Source organism: Heterodontus francisci, chromosome 27, assembly GCF_036365525.1.
Source record: "Heterodontus francisci isolate sHetFra1 chromosome 27, sHetFra1.hap1, whole genome shotgun sequence".
NCBI classification, from domain to species: Eukaryota; Metazoa; Chordata; class Chondrichthyes; order Heterodontiformes; family Heterodontidae; genus Heterodontus; species Heterodontus francisci.
In genome coordinates, this window is record NC_090397.1 from 57,414,039 (window position 1) to 57,439,164 (window position 25,126).

The following is a 25,126-nucleotide window of genomic DNA, read 5'->3' on the forward strand; positions in this document are numbered from 1 at the left end:
TGCACCATCATTACTTCTGTCATTTAATCATTTCTGCCCTCCACTCTATAACAAATCTCTCCTTTTTGTTCTTCTCTTGCTCCCTTTTCACTGGCTCTGTACTTGTTTAAAAAGATGCTCATCTCTATCATCTTCCAATTCTATTGAAAAGTCATAGACCTGAAATTTTAACTCTTGTTTCTGTTTTAACAGAAGTTGCCTGAGCCACTGAGTATTTCCATCATTTTCTATTTCTGAAAAGGTGGTGGAAGCTGATTCCCTGAACAATTTTAGTTGGACAAGTATTACATAGATTTTTATTACAAGTGCTTGAAGAGGAGGAACTTACAGGATTATGGACAAAAAGAAAGGGTGTAGGACTAAGCACAACTGCTCTTTTAAAGAGTCAGTACAGGCATGATGGGCCAAATGGTCTTATTCTGTGCTGTAAATTTCTGTAAACTGGTAAAGCTCACAAATAGCCTGACAAGAGGATGGATTGTACAATCACGTACCAGATAGGTATTAATTCAAAGTCATACTCTTATTCATGAACAACTAGCAATAGTTTTATTAAACATTATGATGAATACAGTATATTAAGTTTCAAGCACAATAAGTCCGATTGTAATACATTCTCAAATTGAGTTTGATGTGAACCCTTGAACCCATGAGATTGTTATCAGATCCTAAAAGTGAGAAGTGATGAGTGTGGGGTCAAGAATTAAACAATGAGATTTGGATAAATGTGTATACCCTCAGGTTGGGATGAACAATTAAATGATGAGTTTGCGGTAAAACCTTAAACTGATATGGGGTAAACGCCATGAGATTAGAATCTGTCTCTTCAACTGAGACTGTTAACCTAATATTAGGATAAACCCTTGTACAGACATTGAAGTAAACTCAGAAACAATGGATTTGGAGGTTAAATCTTTAACTGAGGTTGAGGTAGACCCTCATATGATGAGTTTGGAATTGTCATGCAGGCCCCCACCTGCCAAGAATGAGGCACACATTATTTCACCACATGATCATTAAAAACATAAAGATGTTGTTGGGAAGAAGAGAGGGCCTATCACAGGGAATTGCCAGACCCCTCGCCGGAAAGATCTTTTTTGCATACTGGCAGACAGTGTTGGAATAAAGGACCCAGTCCCTGCTTCTCCAATACACAGAAGACCTGGTCAGACCAGTTTAGTCATATGACTAACTGGCTGTTTGAATTTGAACTTGCCACAGAGTGTTTGAAAGAGAAAGCTCCTGGACTGAAAAGACCTCTCTCTTGTCTGCTCTCATCTCTTTCTCACGGAACTAAAGACCCATTGAAGACACATGAACTCCAAGAGGGAAAAGTCTCCTACAGTGAACAAGGTTAAGAGGAATACTGGGCCCCAATGAAAAGCAAGACGACTTACAAAAGGACTACAGTGAACTCGAAGCACGGTAAACAAGAAACTCTTCTGATATTGCCTCAAACCTCTCTACTTTATTTTTCTTCTGCTCTTTTCTGTCCCTATTTGCATGTGTGTATCGCGTGTGCATGCTAGCATGGGCATGGCATGTATCTGTAGGCATGAACTGAATTAGAGTTTAAGTTTAAGTTTTAATACATTTCACTTTTCTTCTTTAAACCTGAGAAAACCTGGTTGTGATCATTTCTTTGCCTTATAATTGGAAAGCGGTGAACAAGGATTCACCAAGGGAAAGCTCAAACACAGTGTGTTTAAAATTAAACCCTGTTACAATAAGACCAGGTGAAGACAGTAAAAGACCCCTAGACACCTTACTCACCTGGTCATAACAGGAATAAAGCTTTCAACTGGTCTTGGAGCAAACCCTTAAACTCTGAGCACATGTATTTCTATGCTACCATGAACCCTTAAATTGGATTAAATCGTTTCATCTTGCAACTGAGGTAGATCCTTAAGCTGATATTGTTACTAATTTAAATCCACTTTTAAATACATTCTTTGCCCTTATAAGATGGAATTAGGGTAAAACCTCAAAAGCAGAGATGCAAAAATGAACGTTAATCTTCTTTTATACTATATACTACATGTTGTGTTAAGGAATGTAGCAGTATGGCATTCTATATGTATACAGCCATACAGAAGAAAGCATGTACAATAATAATGCAATTACATAGCTGTTCAGCACTGAGCACCCTCCTTATGTTCAGCTACCATATCAACGTAAGTAATTAGAAGCGTGCTCCATTATTTTCTTTATGGCCAACCAGGTCTCCTCAGCCGTGGGAACAATCTGACTCCGTGGAAGCATGAAGCCATATTGACCTTCATCGCGCAACTCAAAGGCATATGAGTATTTAATACCTTGGTTATAGCTCCAATCGATGCTGTTCCCACTGCTCGCATCTAAAGATATGAAGAAAGGTTGCACATGTGGTAACCAAGCAGAGTTGAAACATTCAATCAGTGAATGGGTACATAAAAATATTGAACTATTCAACTAACTGCTAAAATCTTTCTGTGACATGCACTTTTACTGAATACTGGGAGGTATCCTGTGGCATTGCTTGTATGGATCATATAGTTTCATAATCATGGAATCATAGAAAGATACAGCATAGAAGGGGACATTTGGATGCTACCTCTTTGAAAGAGCTATTCAATTAGTCCCACTCCCCTGTTCTTTCCCTATAGCCCAGCAAAATTTTCCACTTTAAATATTTATCCATTTCCCTTTTGAAAGTTACTATTGTATCTGCTTCCACCACCCCTTTCAGCTAGTGTATTCCAGATTATAACTCAGCATAAATATTTTTTTCTCATGTCACCCCTGGTTCTTTGCCAATTACCTTAAATCTGTGACCCTTGGTTACCAACCCTTCTGTTTCTCCTTATTTAATCCAAACCCTTCATGATTTTGAACAGTCCTATCAAATCTCGCCTTAACCTTCTCTGCTCTAAGGAAAACAACCCCCCCATGTTCTCTAGTCTCTCCACTGAGCTGAAGTATTTAACCCGGTACCATTCTAGTCAGGCCCCTCTGCACCCTGTTTAACCTGTTGAATCCTTCCTAAAATGTGGTACCCAGAATTGGCTATAATATTCCAGATGGGTCTAACCAATGTTTTGAAAAGGTTTAGCATAACTTCCTTTCTTTTATACTCTATGCTTTTACTTAAAAAGCCATGGATACCATATACTTTTTTAAAAGCCTTCTCAGCTTGGCCTGCCACCTTCAGAGACTTGTTTACATACAACCTCAGGTCTCTCTGTTCCTGACCCCTTTAAAATTGTACCATCTAGGTTTATATTGCCTGTCCTGATTCTTCCTACCAAAATGAATCACTTCGCACTTTGTCGCGTTAAATTTCATCTGCAATGTGGTTGCACATTTCATCAGTCTGTCCATGTTCTCCTGAAGTCTGTTACTATCCTCCTCACTGTTTAATACATTGCTGAGTTTTGTGTCATATAAAGTGCCGACTTTAAAATTATGCCCTGTATACCCAAGTTCGTGTCATTAATATATTTCAAAATGAGGAGTGGTCCCACCATCAGCTCCTGGGGGACACCACTGCAAACTTCCCTCCAGTCTGAAAGGGCTGATAGCTGATTGACTAGGATGATTCTGCAACTTAATTATCTTACAGAAAGAAATACACTGCACTTGGTCAATGGAGAAACAGTGAATGAGAGAAAGGTCCATTAAGCACAACAATACCATTCTATTTTGATTGACTCAGCCCCAAATATCTGCCCTCTCATTCTATCCCTGAAGCACTTTCTGTATTTAACATAAATTTATATTCATTGAGAGAAAGGTCAGTGGGATCTCATTGGGTTAGCGCCAAGGTGATATGTCTGTGATGGGAGTTTGGAATTGAGTTGATCCTCTCTGGCAATCCTGAGCTGGGTGGGTTTGAAATATTCCAGATGTGTTGGTGATTCTTAAGGCAGCATGACCCATTACAGGGACTTGGAGGGATAATCATAGGATCAGGAACAAGTCCACTGAGACCAATTGTAGCAACCAAACTGCCCCCATTGCTGAAATCAGCTAATTTAGCCCAATTAGGAATTGAACCTGACCTCTATAGTCAGTGTCTTTACCCATTGGATAATCTAGGGAATGGGGAGATTTTATATTACATGTTGTCACCAGACACACAAATGGAGGTGGGCTCAATGAGCTGAAATAACATAAGAACATTGGCCAATGACGTTCACACCTGCTCTGATTCAACACCCTATGTGCAGTAATCAGCTCCATCACTGCTTGGAGTGTACTGTCCACAGCGATGCTGAAAGGCAAGCGGCATTATACAATAATGTAATGTTGACAGGTTAGAGCTGCATTCAAGATGACCTGGCCCTTTAAGGCTGATTGCTGTAAGTAAGCATGGCCTGAGGTCATTCAGAGCTTAATTTTCATTTGAAGAGTATACAGATTAAAAAATGTTTGTAACTTTCCTGCCACTAGTTAGAGAAAAACAAACACACCCTTCAAATGAGTGTCTTTATTTCCCCATTTTATATTTTATAGGGTTGCAGATGATCGCAAAACTGGGGCAAATTTTCTGAGCTTGTGCTCCGATCTCTGGATGGAATGTTGTGAACTGAGCAGGCCCAGATTTCCAATGTTTTAATGAAGAATTAGACATAATGTTGGATGCAATATTGTAGGGACCATTTATCCATGTTTAGTGCTGTTTTGAGATTGGCCCTTTCTACAAATGGGTTCAAGAAAATTCATAAAAAGTAAGAATTGAAAAAAAGTCATCATTTTTTTTTAAAGGGGCAGGCCTGGGTCAACTCATAGAGAATTAATGGGAGGGGAGGAAATTGAAGAGAAAGTATTTTACTTGGGATCAGATCTGTGGAGTGAGGCTAAAGAGAAAGCTTTAATGCATCAGCACAGCAGTGAGATGAGGTGATAACTCTCTAAATTAAATGTAGTTGATGCAGGAAAGTGGGTAACGAGAACTATGGGAGAAGTGCAAGGAGAGGATTTTACTTATCCTTTAACTAATGCCCATATTCAGTGCAGAAAGTTGTGTGACAGATGGTGCATGTGCATGCAGTATCCCACCAGCAGAGGGCATGTATGCATGTGGAGGCTTTCGGGGCCCCGACCTTGTGAGCATTTACTTGAGTGGATGTGACACTGCTTTAATTCGGTAGTATTTAGTATCATTATTGAGTAAAATGGAGGACTCTCCCCCCATACTGAGCCTTTGCACGTGACCTCTACACAATGCAACTGCCACCCCTGTTTAGTGTTTAGAGTAGGAAAACTAGGTGAAAATGACTGGCTGAAAGGACCAAAAAGGAGACAAGGAGATGCAAATCAGGTTGGCTTCACTGAGTGAATAACAGCACCGATGTTTTAAATATATTCTCTCCATTTCAGTCACCCACTTGGATTCATAGGACCACTTTAACAGAGGAAAGTGTCCCAAGGTGCTTCACATACATTTAATCAAAAAAATGGATTTGAGCCAAAGAAGATGTTTGGATGGATGGTCAAAAGCCTGGTCAACAAGGTGGTTCTAAGAAAAGTCTTAAAGGGCCTGAGGTGGAAGTATTTAGAGAGGGAATCCCACAGCAAGAGGTATCTGTGTTGGGGCAAAGATAGAGGGGATGCACAAAAGGTCCAAGTTAGTGTAATGCAGAGTTTGGGCAGGGGGAGGGTGTTGGAGGGCTGGAAGATGGTTATGGAGATAGGGAGGGGTGAGGCCATGGAGATACTTAAACATGAGGTTGAAAATTTTAAATTTGAAGCGTTGGGGCACTGGGAGGTTAGTGAGGGCAGGAATAAAAATACTTCACGTTAACTACAGAGGATGTTAATTCATTGACATTTTTTGAAATAGGGTTTAGCAAATGTTTATGGACATTAAAAAAAATACAAAAATGATGGACAGTAAAAGGCCAGCTGGTCCATCGTCCCACCCTCAGTGCCTCCCACCCACCAACATCCTGCTGTTTGAGAGAGCTTGCTGAGTGCAAATTGACTGCCGTGTTTCCCATATTACAACAGTGACTACACTTCAAAAGAATTACATTGGCCGTGAGGTGCTTTGGGATATCCTGAGGTTGTTAAAGGCTCTATATAAATGCAAGTTCTTTTTACCACAGTGAAAACTGCGTGTACGTCTATGGCGATCCCGTATTAAAGTGCTGGCTTATAATGCAGTTTATGTCACACCATTTCTGATAATATTTGCAACCTGTCTAATTGCATGGGGGCTCGAGCTGGTCAGTCATAGCGCACCTACACAGTGGCAACAGTCAACCGCTGATTATTTTGCCAACTTGTTTTTGTATTACCCATTGCGCTCGCACATCTTCACCTGAGTGGATGTGACACTGCTTTAATTCGGTAGTATTTAGTATCATTATTGAGTAAAATGTAGGCCTCTCCCCCCAAACTGAGCCTTTGCACGTGACCTCTACACAATGCAACTGCCACCCCTGCTTTCATTGGATGCCGATATGTTGCATATTTTTTCTTGTGTGTTGAAAGATGCAGGACCTGTCCATCAGTGAGGAATAGTCAACATTCTTTTTCTGGCTCCACTTGAGCTGTGACTCCTGGGTAATTTGAAACTTCCTCAATTTTTAATTATCGACATTTTACAAAGTATGTCTCTTGAAAGCTGGACTAATAAACTTTCTGCCATTTAGTACCGACTAATGGACTCATTGGCCACTTGGGAAGTGTTAAAGAATTATAAGTTATATCTGCGGCTTGACCGGCTACATTTTCACTAACCAAAGCTTTGTGCCAAATCACCCATTTGAAAAGCATGTGTACCCCGCAACTTGTTAGTAGGTCATAAATAATGAATAAAGAGATAATGAAAACAAGAGCTACAACATTCTCATCCCTTCCCACTTGTTCACCTCCCCATTTCAAAACTTGGTTTAATACCCCTCCCTCTTTACAGAGCTGGATCATGTCCCCTTGTATCTGTAACTTGCTGGTTGTGTCTTCATTACCCACACACAAAGCTGCACACATTAAAATTGCAGCAGAACTTTCCAAATGTTTGATTACAATGCAATCCACCGCTGTTCGAAGTACGTTACTTACTAATAATTTGTATGATGCTTCCATATGTATAACGAGTGCCATACAGGGAGGTCAGAGCTTCAGTAGCCTCACTGGCTAGTGTGTCCTGTACCAGAGAGAGGTCACAGAAATCATCAGGACTCAGTAACATGGACATTTGGTTTCAGAATGAACCTAGGGTTCAGAACAACATCTACCCAAGTTAGTCAACTATCATTATCAGCTGTGGGTCAATGGTAACACTCTAACCTTGGAAACAGAAGTTCATGGGCTTAAATTCCACTCCAGGGACTTGGCTCACAATCTGGTCTGATGGTTTAGTGCAGTACTGGGAGAGTACTACACTGTTGGAGGTCCTGCTTATCAGATAAGGTGTTAAACTGAGGCCCCATCTATTCTCTTAGGTGAAAGTAAAAGATTCTACAAAAGTAGGGGAGTTCTGCCAGTGTCCTGCATAATATTTGTCCCGCAAACAACATTGCTAAAACAGATTATCTGGTCACTATTGTGCCATGCCTAACAAAAATCTATCAAGCCCAGGTTTAAAATTTCCAGTTGACCCCCAGTCTCAACAGATTTTTGAGGGAGAGAGTTCCAGATTTTCAGTACTTTTTATGTACACACACCTGAATGGCCCAGCTCAATTTTAAGGTTATGCCCCCTTGTTCTGGATTCCTGTACCTTTTCGCTGAGACTGACTATGTAACACTGACAGTGTTATCCTGCAGTCTCATACCCACTAGGAGTGATGTTGAGATTACCCAAGCTCAATTCGCAAAGGAACCATAAAGTCAGCAGCAAGAGGAGGGTTCTATCTCTCTGGTCTTGGCTCACTTTGAAGCCCAGTTCATGAGGGTGGGGGGGGGGGGGGGCGGTGTGCGGGCGGGGTGTGGTTGTTGAAAGACAGTTCGCTAATCCATCTAACCAACCAACAGTAAGCACCAGGCTTAAGCTGAACATAATGACATAGGTGGAGGGCTGGGAGGAAAATCTCAGGGGGATTATTTTACAGAACCCACTGGATCTTCCTTCCCCCCAGATCTTATTTCCTGCCCGATCTCTCTTCCCCTCGATCTTCCTCCCTCCCTGATCTTCCTTCCCCCACCGATCTTCCTTCATCCTGAAGTACTCTTACTCCTCAATCCTTCTTTCCCCCAGATCTTTCTTCACCCCAGAAGTTCCTTCCCCTGAAAATTCCAAACTCCAGAGCTCTAAAGAACGCCGGACATTCCAAACCACAGATCTTCCTTCCTGTTTGGAACTTCCTTCCTGTCTGGAACTTCCTTCCCACCTGATCTTCATTTCCCTCCCAGATCTTTCTTCCCCCGCAGATCTTCCTTTCCTGCGCTCTGCCCAGACAATGGTTAACACCCAAGAGGCAAAGACAAACTCTGCCCCAATATATTTCCAAAGGGAAAAAAAATGGCATTGATGAGTTTGCTTCATGCAACACCAGGGTCATCTGCCATTTTCACTCCGTAACCAGGGATATGAGAGCAGTCTGGGATGTGCATGGCCTCTGATTGGTGCTTTGTTCGCCTACTCCCACCAGGAAAGTCCCCCAACCTATGGCGAATTATGGCCACTAATTGTTTGGTAGAGCAACCCATTTTCCATACACACTTACCAACCCTTATAAAGGACAACAGGAGTTAAAAACATTTCCTTTAAATATAGTAAAAAATGTATCATACCAATTCTTTGACATTTTCTGGAGGCACGTGGGTATATCCATAAGGATACAGCAAGCGCTGGAAGTAGCTATGGAGTGTGATGAAAACCATGAAACTGCCATGCTTCCTAATGAAATTGACAATGGCTTGCACCTCAGGTTCTGAATTCACATGAGGGCCACAATAACTTTCCGAGCAAGGAACTTTGCTACTGCCATTGCCTGCCAAATCGAAAACAGCCTTTATTAGCCTTGCACCAAGTCATTTACCAGTCCATTCACATAACATCTAAGACTGCAATAGTTACCCGATCCCATACAAACTCTGATCAGGTTACACACAAACCTCTGCAGATTCAGGCAGTGGTAGTGGAATTATTTTCATAAGTTAAGGTATGAAATGAATACTTTGCATCTGTCTTTACCAAGGAAGAAGATGCCGCCCAGGTCATGGTGAAAGAGGAGGGTTTAAAATTGATGAGGAGGTATTGGATAGGCTAGCTGTGCTTAAAGATGAGATGCATCCGAGGATACTGAGGGAAGTGAGAGTGGAAATTGCAAAGGCACTGGCCATAATTTTCCAGTCTTCCTTAGATTCAGGGGTGATGCCAGAGGACTGCAGAATTACAAATCTAACACCCTTGTTCAAAAATGGGTGTAAAGATACCCCAGCAACTACAAGCTAGTCAGTTTAAGCTGGGGAAGCTTCTAGAAATGATATTTCAGGACAAAATTAATAGTCACTCGGGAAAATGTGGGTTAATTAGGGAAAGCCAGCATGGATTTGTGAAGGGAAAATCATATTTAACTAAATTGCTGGAGCTTTTCGATGAGGTAACAGAGAAGGTTGATCAGGGCAATGCTGTTGACGTGGTGTACATGGACTTCCAAAAAGCATTTGATAAAGTGTCGCACAACAGATTGTGAGCAACATTATAGCTGATGGAATAAAAGGGGCAGTAGCTACATGGATACAAAATTAGCTGAGTGACAGGAAACAGAGCGTAGTGGTTAATGGATGTTTTTCAGACTGGAGGAAGGTTTATGGTGGAGTTCCCCAGGGGTGGTGTTAGGACTCTTGCTGTTCCTGATTTAATGACCTAGACCTTGGTGTACAGGGCACAATGTCAAAATTTGCAGATGATACCAAACTTGGAAACATTGTGAGCTGTGAGGAGGATAGTGTAGAACTTCGAAAGTACATAGACAGTTTGGTGGAATGGGTGGACAAGTGGCAGACGAAGTTCAATGCAGGGAAGTGTGAAGTGATTCATTTTGGCAGGAAGAATGCAGGAAAAATAAAGGGTTCAATTTTAAAGGGGTTGCAGAAGAAGAGGGACTTGGGTGTATATGTGCATAAATCATTGAAGGTGGCAGGACAGGTTGTGAGAGCAGTTAATAGAGAGCAGTTAATAGACCATACAGTATCCTGGGCTTTATTAATAGGGGCATAGAGTACAAAAGCAAGGAAGTTATGTTAAACTTGTATAGAACACTGGTTTGGTCTTAACTGGAGTATTGTGTCCAGTTCTGGGTGCCACACTTTAGGAAAGACGTGAAGACATTGGAGAGAGTACAGAAAAGATTCACGAGAATGGTTCCAGGGATGAGGAACTTCAGTTATGTGGATAGATTGGAGAGGTTTTCACTGTTTTCTTTGGAGAAGAGAAGGTTGAGAGATTTGATAGAGGTATTCAAAATCATGAGAGGTCTGGACAGGGTAGATAGGGAAAAACTCTAAATATTGGTGGAGGGATTGAGAACAAGAGAGCACAGAATTAAGGTAATTGACAGCAGAAGCAATAAGGACATGAGGAAAAACTTTTTCACGCAGCGAGTGGTTGGGATCTGGAATGCACTGGCAGAGAGTGTGGTGGAGGTAGCTTCGATTGAGACATTCAAGGGGGAATTGGATTGTTATCTGAAAAGGAAGAATGTGCAGGGCAACGGGTAGAAGGTGTGGGAGTGGCACTAGGTAAACTGCTCTTTTGGAGAGCCAGTGCAGACCCAACGGGCCAAATGGCCTCCTTCTGTGCTGCAATAATTCTATGATTCTGAGTTTCAGAGACTGGATCAATATTTAAAGTAGGATTTATAGACTTCCCCAATGTTTAGAGGGGTGTCCAAAATCTGGGGCAGCATTTACAGGGGATCAAACAATGGTTTGATGTTAACCCTAACCTGAACCCAAGCCCTAACCCAAAACCCAGCCAGGGGTAGGGAAAACTATAAAGAATAGGATAATGACAAGTAAAACAGGACGAAAAGTGTGAGCCAAACAAAAGTCACAGGCACCAGTGAAACAAAAAAAAATGATAAATGAGAATATGAACACAAGAGGGGACACCCACCCTCATGCACACAACCCCCCAATTTAGCCCGAATCATAATCCGATCTGAAAATCCTCACCCAAACACAAATCCTAACCTTAACTCAAACCCTGACCTTGACCCTAACCCGAACCCAAACACAAACCACTGTTCCTCCAGGTTTCTCCCCTTCCTCTCCTGAAAAAGATGACTCCTGTTGGAATCAGTTTCTGTTGCTGTTCCAGCCTCCAGTCCCTTCCCTTCGTGGCCATCCTTCAGGTGTGAGTGAGGGTGAGACTGCTCCCCATCAAATACGTCACAGATAACCCTGAGCTGTGACGCCTTCCATTGTCGAATACTCTGCCATCACTCACTCCGTAGATTCACCAAAGGCCAGTCATGAACAGCAGTCAAAGGCCAGAACTCTAACTCGTTATTTTATCCTCTTGATCCTAGGAACACTAAGACTAATTGGACTGCCCACACTGTCCTGATGCAGATTAATTAATTAAGCACAGATTGGGCCTAAGCCTGGGATTCTCCCAGTTTCACACCAAGCATGGCACTAACTCATTAAGGCAATGGGCAGGACATTTATCCACAGTGAGAGAAAACAACTGGACAGCAGACAGTCAGGATTTCCTGGCATTGTGTTCCCATGACATAATCCAGTCTGTGTGTTACATGAGGAGTCCATTCTGCCAATGGAGACAGTTCTTCCTTTCAATTCAATCGTTGGTGATCATAACACACTAACCTGTTTTAATATACAAGTTCTATATTATATGGTAAGTGCAGATAATTTTGATCAACGCTTTCAGCACAAGATCATGTAATAGTATGCTGACCAATATTGCAAAACAATATCAGAAACAGTATCCCACCTCCAAAGTTGGCATCAAAATTCCTGTTTGCATCAACTCCAAAGCATCGAGATCCAGGTATCTTGGACATGGTTTTACGCCACATGCGGTTCTGGGATTACAGGGTGTCAGAATTAGTTCATTTACTATTAGAAACTACAGACATTCTACATTTACTATTACAGGAAATGCACAAGATGTTTCATCGGCATTTGGAAAGAAAAACAATATGGGTCAATGAACTCCTGTTCTGATGAAAGGTCAAAGAACTCTGGTTCTGTTGAAAAGTCTCCACTGAAACCATTCAATTGTCATTTTACATCAAAGTAAGAGCACAGAAACAGGCCATTCAGTCCAACAGGTCTATGCCGGTGTTTATGCTCCACACAAGCCTCCTCCCACCCTACATCATCTAACCCTAATAGCATATCCTTCTATTCTTTTCTCCCTCATGTGTTTATCTAGTTTCCCTTTAAATGCATCCATAATATTTGCCTCAAATACTCCCAGTAGTACCAAGTTCTACATTCTAATCACTCTCTTGGTAAAGAAGTTTCTCTTGAATTCCTTATTGGATTTATTAATGATTATCTTACATTTATGACCCCTAGTTTTGGACTCCCCCACAAGTAGTAACATCTTTTTCACATTTATCTTATGAAACCCCTTCATCATTTTACAGACCTCTATTAGCTCACCCCTCAGCCTTCTCTTTGCTGGAGAAAAGAGCCCCAGCCTTTACAAGATGTATACACTCACAAGTGCACTGTGAGCCTCGCTGACTGCCCTGGACATTGTCTCTCCCTCTCATACTAGCCGAAGTGGTGTTGCATTCTGTGGCTAGTTCCCAAACAGGCGGAGACATGAGCTCAAGATCCAGGTCAGTCCGTCACTTCCTGAGAATGAATGCCATAGTCACTTTATTTTATAAATGTATATTTTTTTTACTAAGTAATACTAAGTATGAACTCACTTCAGTTTGATGAAATAAGAAACCTGATCTCCACAGGCACCAATACACAGTGTGCTGAATCAATTAGATTCCCTCTCTTTCTCTTCCCCAATCTTACTTCCATGCTTCCCTTTGCTCAGTAAGAAAGTTTGATTATGGGCTCTCCCATTTTAACTTCCTGTCCAGAATATTACAGGCTGTATCATGTTACTGTATCTTGGGTGGGTGAGTAAAGATTTCCAGGGAGCCCTCATTATATGAAAGAACCATAAACACTTAAGTAGCTTTATATGTAACTCTGCAGTCAGGCAGATGCTTGTAATAACAGAACCCATGCAACCTGTCATACACCGAAGGGGACGGCAATACAGAGAAAAACTGGCAAACTGGACTGGAAAAAATATTCACTTACCAAGGAGTTAACGTGCATAATTATTTTGTTAAGAAGAATCAATATTTTACAGATGCTGATGCTTCGGCTGTGTATTTCAAGCATTTTCTGTTTTTACTAGTCCATCTCCTGTTAGATTGCACATGGGAGCCAAAGACCCAGAGAAGTGCGGTTCGAGGGCAGGAGTGTAATTGGATCATGATGCACAGATGTAATTCAGCCCCCATTTAAAAGTCATACCGTCTTATTTCTAGATAATATTTAAACTTCCTAACTACCTGCTGTCTAGTGCCGTTCAGTACTCTGTTCTGTTCAACCATCAGCTGATCTTTTAAATCCATCACCAAAATTGCTTTCATTCTCATCTCTAACATTGCCTAGCCTGACAATACTGATCCATGATCACATCATCTGAGGGCTGATTTCTCCAATTCTCTCCTCGTTGCTCTCCAAACACCCCAGTAAATTCAATGCTCTGTGCAGTTTCTCTGGTCTCGCATAAGACCCAGCACCCCCATCACCCCAACATCGCCCAGCTCCCTGTGTCACGACAAATTGATTTCTGAAATTCGTCTTGGGTGGTTGCACGAAGAAGGTGATAATGTATCGCCAGATAATTTGACACTCTATGTAACACTCTGTCTTATTTTTCTTGTCAATGACATCAAAATGGGCTGATAATTGGCTATTGCCTGTTTGATAAAACTGTCCAGACAAAGTCCCCTCCCCCCCACCCCCTTGTCTTTCATTGCATTGTCGCATTCTATTTGGGGAGTCTTTTTCAACTACAGACCTGAGCCCCCACCCTCTGATCTTCTGACCCTGAATTACTCTTGTCCTCAGGCTCCTCTGCTCCATCCACAGAGACCAATCTGTTAGGCTTCATGCTCCTACCCTAAATTACTCCAAATAACTTCACAAGCCTCCACAAAAAGTCTTAGCTGTTTGACTGCACCTTAAGTTCAGCCTCTGTCCTTCCCCAATGCTTTTGCTTCTTGTTCAATATCTCCCTCCCTCTTAGGCATTCTATTAAGCTGACAGACCTCAAAACTGACTCTTTCTCTCTTAATCCTTTTGCTAATGAAGAAACACCTATCTTCCCCCAGACTGCTGACTGTAAACGATCCCATCTGTAGCCCTCTTGAGATTGCAAAACGTCAGCACCAACAGGCTATGGTCTTGCTCCTCTCTATTTTTATAACCTCTTTCAGCACATAACCCTCCGAGACCCCTGTGCTCCTTCAATTCTGGTCTCTTATGCATCACCAATTTTCATCATTTCACCATTGGCGGCCATGCTTTCAGTTGCCTTGGCCCCAAGCTCTAGAATCTAAACCTTATCACCACTTTCTCCTCTTTTAAGACGCTCCTTTAAATCTCCTCTTTGACCAAGCTTTTGATCACCTGTCCTAATACCTCCTTATGTGGCTCGGTGTTAAATTTTGTTTGATAATTGCTCCTGTGCAATGCCTCGGGATTTTACATGTGTTAAAAAGGGCTATATAAATGCAAGTTGTTGTTATGAGGGAGGGAGCAGAAAGCAAAGATTATGGTAGAAACAGACTGAAACAGCACCAAAAAGATCTGAAACCCTGAATACACACCATGGTGCGACTGTAAACATAACCATCCGGGTTCATCATAACCCCCATGAAGATGTCCATTTTATTCAGCAATGATGTAATGGAGGGATCATTCCCATAGTCAGTAGTGATCTAACAAAGCAAAAAGAGGAAGAATAGAATTCAGAATCAGCTGGCAGATTGTTTCTCACAACTTTATGCAGTTTGCCCCACTTGTAAAATTATGCTTATTCTGCCCTTCTGCTGTTGTCTACAGGTCAGATCTTACTGTGGGTCACAAGGGAAAATATCCACCAGGTCCCCATATTTATCAGAGTAATTGGGGTGGGTTAATCCTTAAAGAATGCAACAGAGTGATCTGGTAAATTTGCTAGTGATTTGTGGGTCATTTTAACCTAACTCACCAGGTGGGAAACCCAAGGAATTGGATAATTTTCCACTTTATTTCCATTCTGACCTTTCTGTCCTTGTCCTGCTGCAGTGTTTCAATGAAGCTCAATGCAAGCTCGAGGAACAATGCCTCATATTTCGGCTGGACACTTTACAGCCTTCTGAACTCAACATTGAGTTCAACAAGTTTAGATCATAATCTCTGCCTCCATTTTGTTTCATGCTGGTTCAACTTTTTCTCTTGCTTCTTTCTTAATTCCTTTTTACTTTGCATTCAGATGGTTGCTATTTCACCATTCACACTTCTTTTAGACATCTCTGTTGTTTCTTGTCACCTGCTTTGGCCTTGCACCATGAAACTTTTTGTCATTTGATCTCTCCTGCCCTCCACTCTATCACACATCTTCCCTTTTCCCACCCTCCTCCCTTTCACTTGCTCAAAACCTATTACATTTCTAACTTTTCTCAGTTCTGATGAAAGGTCACAGACCTGAAACGTTAACTCTGCTTCTCTCTCCACAGATGCTGCCAGACCTGCTGAGTATTTCCAGCATTTTCTGTTTTTATTTCAGATTTCCAGCATCTTCAGTATTTTGCTTTCGGATTGGGTGGAATGATGGTTTTACATCCCAGCCAATATTGCTCTCCAGTGACTTCAATGGAGACTAAATGTGGGCAGGACGTAAATCCAGCATTGTTCCCGATTGGGATGGGATTGAAATTGCCCTAATGAAATGTCTTCTGACCTTCTTTGCAATCCAGATTGCGACGGCAGGCGATATCCATTCACGGCCGTGTATACCACTGTCGATCCATATGGCAGGACGCTTGCCTCCTGTGCTAAACTGTCCAAATGAGAAAAACAGCCCCATTAAAGACTCTATTCAAGAGAACAATACAGAGTGAGTGTACGTTCAGTCCATGTTTAATGATACACCAGTACTATTAGAGAAGTGGACAATGCTAGGTATATTTATAGATGTACCAAGTAGATCCACAAGTAGACTATCCAAACCACCAGGAACTGTCCATCACATACAGACTGAGTGAGAACATTCCGGCCAGTTTTTGCTGAGTTTGAGAGCCAGATCTTCCTCCGCTTTCTCCTGCTTGAAATTGGATCATGTAACAACAGAGAAGGGGGAAAAATTAACTGACAATGCCTCTTGCAGCAGTTCTCACCCGAAGCTAGATTTCCCTTCCCCGTCAGCATAGAATGCTCCCAGGTCAGCTGTAGCATGGAGTAGACGCAAAGCACAGCTTCCTCTATCCCACCAATATGCATCAACTCCCAAGCTCAGAAGATAAATCCCCACCACCTTCTCCATCAAGGTGGGATTTTCCAGTTTCCACATCAGTTACCCCATTACATCCTGTCCATGTGTTTTTTAAAATTCGCTCATGGGATGTGAGCGTTGCTGGTAAGGCCAGCATTTATTACTCATCCCTAATTGTCCTTGAGAAAGTAGTGGTGAGTCACTTTCTTGAACCTCACAGTGCTGTTGGGTAGGCTTCATCAAGCTGTTTTCTGTCTGCATTCACATGACTAAATATAGGGTGGAGGCTGATATTTCATGTGATTGAACACCATTTATTTATTGATTGAGCACCAGAAGATACAACAAGGTACCTATGTGATGATGAGACATTAAATGTTGCCATTTCTTGACCAACCTTCAGGACATGAATTGCCCGCCCTTGGAAACTTCTACCGATCCTGATTCTTCTGACTATTTGCGGGTTTTCAGCTGCAAGATTCTTCACCCATTTATAAATCTGAGGTGAAAGCAATAATAGAGACTGCGTGAGTCACACCAATACATCCCTGTATAATATTGTCAATGGGAACCATGCAAAAAGAGGTGTTCTTAAAGGTAAAAGCAAAGTACTGCAGATGCTGGAAATCTGAAATAAAAACAGGAAGTGCTGGAAATACTCAGTAGGTCTGGCAACATCTGTGGAGAGAGAAGCAGAGTTAACATTTCAGGTTGATAACCTTTCATCAGAACTGGCAAAAGTTAGAAATGTAACAGGTTTTGAGCAAGTGAAAGGGGGAGGGGGAAGAAGAACAAAAGGGAAGGTCTGTGATAGGGTGGAGGGCAGGAAAGATTATATGACAAAGATGACATGGAATCAAAGGCAAAGGGAGTGGTAATAGTTGTAGTAAAAGACAAAGCATTTGTTCAGAGAAAGTGTGAATGACAGAATAATGAACAGCAATAACGAATCAAAAGCAAAAACATGAAAAACAAGTTCAAGACCAGCACATGGTAAAAACAAAATCAAAATGGCATTCAGTGTCTTAAGTTGTTGAACTCAATGTTGAGTCCAGAAGGCTGTAGAGTGCCTAATCGGAAGATGAGATGCTGTTTCTTGAGCTTCACTGGAACACTGCAGCAGACTGAGGACAGAAATGTGGACGTGACAGCAAGATGGTGAATTAAAATGGCAAGCAACCAGAAGCTCGGGGTCATGCTTGCGGTCTGATTGGAGGTGTCCCACAAAGCGGTCACCCAATCTGCGTTTGGTCTCCTTAATGTAGAGGAGATTGGGTGACCGCTTTGTGGAATGCCTCATTTCTGTCCGCAGCCTGCTGCAGTGTTCCCGTGAAGCTGGAGGAACAGCGCCTCATCTTCCAATTAGGCACTCTACAGCCTTCTGGACTCAACATTGAGTTCAACAATTTCAGACCATGACCTCTAATTTGATTATTTTTTACCATGTGCCAGTCTTAAACTTGTTTTTCATGTTTTTGCTTTTGGACAGAGCTTTTCATTATTCTGCCATTAACACTCTCTGGACAAATGCAATGGTTTTTACTACAACTATTACCACTTCCTCTACTTTTATTCCATGATATCTTTGTCATTTAATCTCTCCTGCCCTCCGACCTATCACAGACCTTCCCTTTTGTTCTTCTTCCCCCTCCCCCCTTTCACTTGCTCAAAACCTGTTACATTTCTAACTTTTGCCAGTTCTGATGAAAGGTCACAGAGCTGAAATGTTAACTCTGTTTTTCTCTCTCCACAGGTGCTGCCTGACCTGCTGAGGATTTCCACCACTTTCTGTTCTTAAAATTAGATGATTCTTGCACATTCCCTGGATGGGTTCCTGCATGAGTGAAGTGTTTGCCATGGTGCAACATAAAAGACCTCTTTCCTGGCCTTCAATTGGGCCATTTCCCCGTAATTGAGGGTAGGTACATCTTTCCTGGCACCCAGATGAATAATTCCCCAATACTTCCCTGTACACTCGACTCCATTGTGGAATATGGGGACCCAGAGTGCAAAATCCATGGGTTTACATTCATGTTGCCTTAACCTGACGCAGATTCATAGACCCACACGCTCGTGGGTCTTGGCTGCAGTCAGGTACCTACAGGTCCTGCTGTTCACATTTAGGGGTGCAACTGATGATGGATAAAAGTGTGCATGTAGTCAGCTGCACTCCTCTAAACAAAAGAGCATCTATAAAGAATAAATTCAATCATCCTGTGCTCTCAGCAGGAGAGCTGCGATTGAAGAGAGCACAAGTTAAAGACAGAGACATCATCACCCCCCATTTTCCCATTCGTGGTTCCATTGAGTGAGACACTTGTGGGAATGTGAGATCACTGAATTAACCCGATAGATCCAAATGAAGTACACATTTGTATCAGTTTCCTATGATGCACCACAAACTCTGTTTCCTAGCCACCACCTCCATCCCTCTTACGGGTCATTGCCTGAGGCAGAACCAGACTGTTCAAAAACAAGGTGTCCAACTTGACCCCGAGCTAGCTTATGACCCCATATTCTCTCCATCATCAAGACCACCTACTTCCACCTGTGCAACAACATCTGTCTCCACCCCTGCCTCAGCTCATCTGCTGCTGAAACCCTCCTCCATGCCATAGTTACTTTCAGACTCGATTATTCCAATAGTCTTCTGGTGGGTCTCTCACCTACCACCTTCCATAAACTTGAGCTCATCCAAAACTCTCCTACCTGTATCCTAACTCACATCAAGTCCCGTTCACCCATCACTCCTATGCTTGCTGAGCTGTGTTGGCTCCCTGTCTAGCAACACCTTCATTTTAAAATTCTCAGCCTTGTGTTCAAACCTGTCCGTGCCCCTCACGAGCTCCATAACCTCCTCCAGCCCTACAACCCTCTGAGATCTCTGCATTCCTCCAATTCTAGCCTCTTGTGCTTCTTCAATTTCCCTGAGCTCGGAAATTCCTTCCCTAAACCTCTCCACTTCTCCACCTCACTCTTCACCTTAAAGATGCTCCTTAAAAATCCATCTATTTTCCCCAGGTTTTTGGCCACCTGTCCTAATATCTCATCTGGCTTGGTGTCAGACTTTGTTTGATAACACTCCTATGAAATGACTTCGGATTTTTTAAAGGCGCTATACAAATGCAAGTTATTGTTGGCACTGAACCAGTTAGCAACACTATGGTACAATAACCAGGACAGGCTTAGTAACATGATAGAGACCCTTGAGGGTAACACTGCAAGCTATACAGTATCTCACCTCCTTCAGTGTGTGGTAGGATTTATAATTAAAGCTGTAGGTGCCGTTTTGTCTCAGCTCAGAAACCAACATGCTTACATGCTCTTCATCCACCAAAGACTGTAAAACAAGGTTAGAGAGGAATTCAGTTTCAGAAGCAGCAAGCTGGAGAAACATCTGATTAATAACATTCAAATTTTTGACCACACATGAACTCTTGGCTCCATTTTCCCCCAAGTAGTTATCCAATTCTCTTTTGAAAGTTACTATTGAATCTGCTTCCACCCTCCTTTTAAGCAGTGCATTTCATATCAAAGAATCACTGTGTAAAAAAATTCTCCTCATCCTCCCCTCTGGTTCTTTTGTCAATTATATTAAATCTGTGTCTTCTGGTTATCAACCCTCCTGCCAATGGGAACAGTTTCTTCCTATTTACCATATCAAAACTCCATATAACTTTGAGCAGCTCTATTAAATCTCCCCTTAATCTTCTCTGCTCTAAGGAGAACCATACCAAAATAGGGACACCAAACGATACTAGATGTGGTCTCACTAAGGGCAAATACAGTTTTAAAATGGCCTCTTTGGTACCATGCATGGTGTTATTCTGCTTGATGTTTTAAGAGCTCTGTAACATTGTGCTGATGTTTAGTGACCCATCTTTGCAGCCGCACTCACTCGGAGTTTCACTACTTACCGCAAGCTGAGGAGACCCATTAAACAGCTATACTGCATCAGCTCACTTCCCCACTCAGTTGCAAACTGGCAACTAGGATAGCATGGGCCAGGAGTCTGAAATATTCCGAGATTTACCTGTAGGTTCTTGATCATGACAGAATATGTAATGCCGTTAGAGTCCAGAAAGGCTTTGACAGTGTGGACATGCTTGCCAGGAACTCGTAGGTCAATCGGGAGGGAAGTCCATACAGGTTCTTTCCAGAAATCAAGCTACAAAGGAGAGAGAAAGGAAAATTTCAGAGCTGTCATTAACGTATGAAGTGGCAACCATGGCTCAGTTGGTAACATACTTGTCTTATAGTCAGAAAGTTGTGAATTCAAATCCCAATTCAGAAACCTGGGAACATTGTTTTATTCATTCATGGGATGTGAGCATTTCTGGCTAGGCCAGCATTTCCCTAATTGCCCTTGAGAAGGTGGTGTTGAGCTGCCTTCTTGAACCGTTACAGTCCATCTGATGTAGGTACACCCAAAGTGCTGCTGGGGAGGGAGTTCCAGGATTTTGACCCAGCGACAGTGAAGTAACAGAAATATACTTCCAAGATGGGATGGTGTGTGACTTGGAGGGGAACATGCAGGTGATGGTGTTCCCATGTGCCTGCTGCCCTTGTCCTTCGAGAGGTCATGGGTTTGGAAGGTGCTGTCGAAGGAGGTTTAGTGAGTTGCTACAGCGCATCTTGTAGATGGTACAAACTGCTGCCACTGTGGGTTGGTGGTGGAGGGAGTGAATGTTTAAGGTGGTGGATGGGGTGTTGATCCATCAGACAGCTTTGTCCTGGATGGTGTCAAGCTTCTTGAGTGTTGTCGGAACTGCACATAACCTAGGCTGACAATCCAGTGCAGTACTGAGGGTGTGTTGCACTGTCGGAGGTGCTGTTTCATGTGAGATATTAAACTGAGGCCCTATTTGCTCTCTCAGCTGGAAGTAAAAGCTCCCACAGCTCTACTTTAAAGAAAAGCAGGGTAGTTAGCCCTCGTGTCCTGACCAATATTGAGCCCTCAGCCAACATCGCTAAAAACAGATTATCTGGCCATTACCTCAGTTCTGTTCATGGAGCTTGCTGTCCGCAGATTGACTTCCACATTTCCTACATTACAGCAGTGACTACACTTCAAAAGTGATTTATTGGCTGTAAAAATGCTTTGGGATGTCCTGAGGTTGTGAAAGGCGCTAAATAAATGCAAGTTTTTTTTTACCACAGGTCATTTCACTGAGTAGTCCATTGTCGTTACCTTGACTGCCCTTCCTGGCAACATGTTCCAGCAACGATACTAAACACTGAAAGCTCATATCCACTTTTTCTGTTAGCGTGCAGCCTGGTCCTCGAGCACAGAGAGCATAATTCTTTGAGAAACCTAAGTGAAGGGCCTATGCCCATACTGCAAGAAACTGCCAAGGGTAGCAGAGAAGATAAAGTATAACAAGACACATTGGAAATTTGACACCAAGGTTGGATTTTCAAAGGTTGTAGAGGGATGGAAGATTGGGTGAGATCGGAGATCTACAGTTTTGGGGTTCTACAACCTGTACATGTCTGTAAATATGAATTCCTGGCTTAAGGTCCCAGTTCCTTCAAATGACCCAATGCCTTTGACGCAGAGAAATGCCACAGTTTAATAGGGACAATTACCTTCAGATGCTCCAATTCCTCCAGCGACTTCACCATAGCCAGCTGCTCCTGATTGCTAACATGGATCCGCAGCACCTGGTCACTAGGGGATTAAAAAAAAAACGGAGTTACAGGTTATTTAAAATTCAAATGACAACATACACGAACATACAAATGAAAAGAACGAGGAGAGATGACGAGGCCGAATATGTTCCATTTACACAACATTACAGCTACGTGCATATCGACTCAACCCCTAATCTCGCAATCACAAGCCATAAGGGGTAAAACTGTGGCTTATTCTGGAAAAGTTGGGAAATCCCTCCCTGCCTCCTGAAGGCAAACAGAAGAGTCTGTAATCCGCCACACCACATGATCACAGCCAGTTAGCAGCTTACCCTCTGAAACTGCAAGTGCCCTCTTCTCTAAACACTGAAGAGATTTAACCAGACACTGTCTTAGTTTCTGGGAGAGGAAGAACTGCCAGAACATGTCAGGTCTTGGGAGCAAATGATATAATTGGCTTAGGTGTTACCGAAAGACTATTTGGAGAAAGATTGAGAGATATAGTGAGTGTCAGAGCCTACATTAAGACCAGGGGAAAAAAAATTAAACAAAAAGAGTTGCACTTTACTAAGATTGCCAATCATTCGGGATTGTCCTGACATTTCCAAGAATTAAATACTAATTTCCACGGATTAAAGACTAATCTGCTGTGAGTTAAACCCGGGAAAAAAATTCATAGGGGCATTAGTAAAAATGTTTTAAAAGAATATTCTTTGAACAGTGTTGTTCACTACTTATAAAAATGTTGAACATAAGGAGAAACAGGCTGTTTGACTGACAGTCAAGAATCCCTCAACTGGATAATGAAGAGACTATCCACTTTCTAATTGGTTTGGGGAGGTAGTGTCTCGTGAAAATTGACATGTTGGGCGAGCAATGGTGGGATTGCAGGGGCAGGGAGATTGGTGGCAGAATATGTCCAACTAGAGTTGGCAACCCTACTCTTTAATGCTAAAAGTGCTGATGTGTGGACTAGCCCAGCAGCCATAATAAGCATCTCACTGAATACTTTGCGCTCTTCTTATTCAGGATTTATTGCATATACCTAGCTGCCCTAAGAAGGTGGTGATGTCTCATCTTGAACCACTGTTGTATTCACCGAAAGGAATCAATCGAAATTGCACTTTAATGAATGAATTCTAACTGCTCCCGCTGTCTCCCTAGGGAACCTGTTCCATAGATTGACCACTCATTCACAATTTTAAATTTAACCCACTCCACAAGCGCAGACAATGTCCTCTGCTTCCACTGTTCTGGACAAGGTGAGACAGCTTGCCATGATCAACATTACCTAGTCCCTTTAACATTCTAAAAAACAGTAATCATATCCCTGCTCAATTCTCTCTCTTCCAGTGAGAACATGCCCAGTTTACATAATGACTGCTTAGTAAACAATTCCAATGAAATTTACACCATAAAACATTAACTCATCTCTTTTATGGCACGAATTGATGTTCCGGACATTTCCCGCATTTTTTCTTCATATTTCAGCTCTATGTTTTTCTTTTTACCTAATGTTACAAAATGTTACATTTTTGATAGGATCAGATTATTCTAAACTGATTTTAAGTCATGCCTTGACAGTCCCCTTGGCAGATTATAGTGTGGGTGGGTGAGGGATGGTGTTGCGAGGGAGATCAAATGTCTCCACAGTGCGGGAAATTTGGCAGACAGGTCCTGACAGGCAACTGACATGAGCTTGGAACCTTCCAGAAGACGCTTACAGAAAAGAATGTCTGCTACCTCATCTATGGCCCAAACTTGGAGCAAAAATCAGTAAAGATAAAAAATGGGAAAACTAAAGAGGTTTGTGACTTTTCAAGCCATTAACACTATTTATTAGTTTGGGAAAGTAACAGGAATATGGAATTGGGTTCTGAAGGCCATTTTGAAACATTTATCAGTAAGTATCATTCAGGGATTCAACGCCGCTTTATCCAGAGTCGATGTCTGATCGTTCCATCTCTCCCACCATTGTAATGTCGACCCCCAATTTAGGGACACTAGACTCATTCCCCACCTCTCCCAGATGAAAGAAATCAAACACTGTTGTTAATGCTTTTCCTACATTACAACAGTGGCTACTCTTCAAAAAGCACTTCATTGGCTGCAAACCACGTTGAGATTACCGGTGGTTTTGAAAAGCGCTATATAAATGCAAGTCTTTCTTTTATTTTATGTCTCTCTAACTCTCATTCCACCTTCCCACCAACTGTTAGGTGTCAGGTGTGGCTCAGTAGGTAGTATGCTCAAACATTACTTGGAAAAAGTCTTCGATGGAAGCCCTAGGAGAAGCCTCGGAGGAAGCACTAGGAACAGATTAACTGCCAACCGTCATAACTCAGGAAAGCTTGATGACCCAAGAGAGTTACTCACCCAATGAAAGTTACCTGTCTTCGAGCAGCCACAAGGACCATGCTGAAAAATAGCCAAAGTGCCCTCATTTTCTGTGGAAATAAAGAACATAAAACAAGTGTTACTCACATTTTCATTTAAATATATTTTTTGATGGTAACTCGGGCACTGGCGGCACTACTTGTCATTGGGCCATTTTCCTATATCTGGGTTTCTTCAAAAGCAGAGAGATCTCCATTGGTTTTTCAGCGAGCAGAATATATAATTCTAACCTGTTCTTGGGTCCTGACAGCCTTCCTTAAGAGTACAGTGGAAAATATTAAAGCTCATGGCTGTAATGTCGATCCAACATTAGAGATTGGGCAGGGCTCCTTCAGATAGATCAGCTTCTGACCAGTGTTTGAGGCTCAACACTGCTATTCAACAGTATATGAGGGAAGAATGGACTTGTCGTTCCATTGCAATTTATTGTATTCTACTTGTTCATGAGACGTAGAATACCTAGATTTTGCTGGCGTCGATCCAGCCTAGTGAATGGCCAGCACCAAAAAGAGATAGAAGGGTTTTTTTTCTCAGCTCCATGACATTCCCGATGGCATGGATTATGTAGAGCAGGCCCAATTGCGGCAGGCCCTAAGGCCTCTCGGTTGGGGTGGGTGTAGCCTGCGCAGCA

At 42.3% G+C, this 25,126-nt stretch overlaps 1 protein-coding gene across 2 annotated transcripts in view; it reads right to left on the bottom strand.

Annotated features, from left to right (window-relative positions):
- Window positions 1–517: 517 nt before the first annotated feature.
- The window catches only part of LOC137384852 (carboxypeptidase A1-like), a 31,466-nt gene continuing 6,857 nt past the window's right edge, over window positions 518–25,126 (bottom strand). For both annotated transcript variants that reach the window (XM_068059438.1, XM_068059437.1), the window contains exons 2-12: window positions 24,475–24,545; window positions 22,054–22,135; window positions 20,498–20,632; window positions 19,706–19,804; window positions 16,862–16,963; window positions 15,934–16,032; window positions 14,819–14,929; window positions 11,893–11,983; window positions 8,721–8,920; window positions 7,048–7,132; window positions 518–2,357 (exon numbers count right to left, since the gene is read on the bottom strand). In XM_068059438.1, coding sequence (XP_067915539.1) covers window positions 2,170–2,357; window positions 7,048–7,132; window positions 8,721–8,920; window positions 11,893–11,983; window positions 14,819–14,929; window positions 15,934–16,032; window positions 16,862–16,963; window positions 19,706–19,804; window positions 20,498–20,632; window positions 22,054–22,135; window positions 24,475–24,542 — 1,260 coding nt within the window. In that variant the 5' untranslated portion in view covers window positions 24,543–24,545 and the 3' untranslated portion in view covers window positions 518–2,169. The remainder of the gene's footprint in view (window positions 2,358–7,047; window positions 7,133–8,720; window positions 8,921–11,892; window positions 11,984–14,818; window positions 14,930–15,933; window positions 16,033–16,861; window positions 16,964–19,705; window positions 19,805–20,497; window positions 20,633–22,053; window positions 22,136–24,474; window positions 24,546–25,126) is intronic.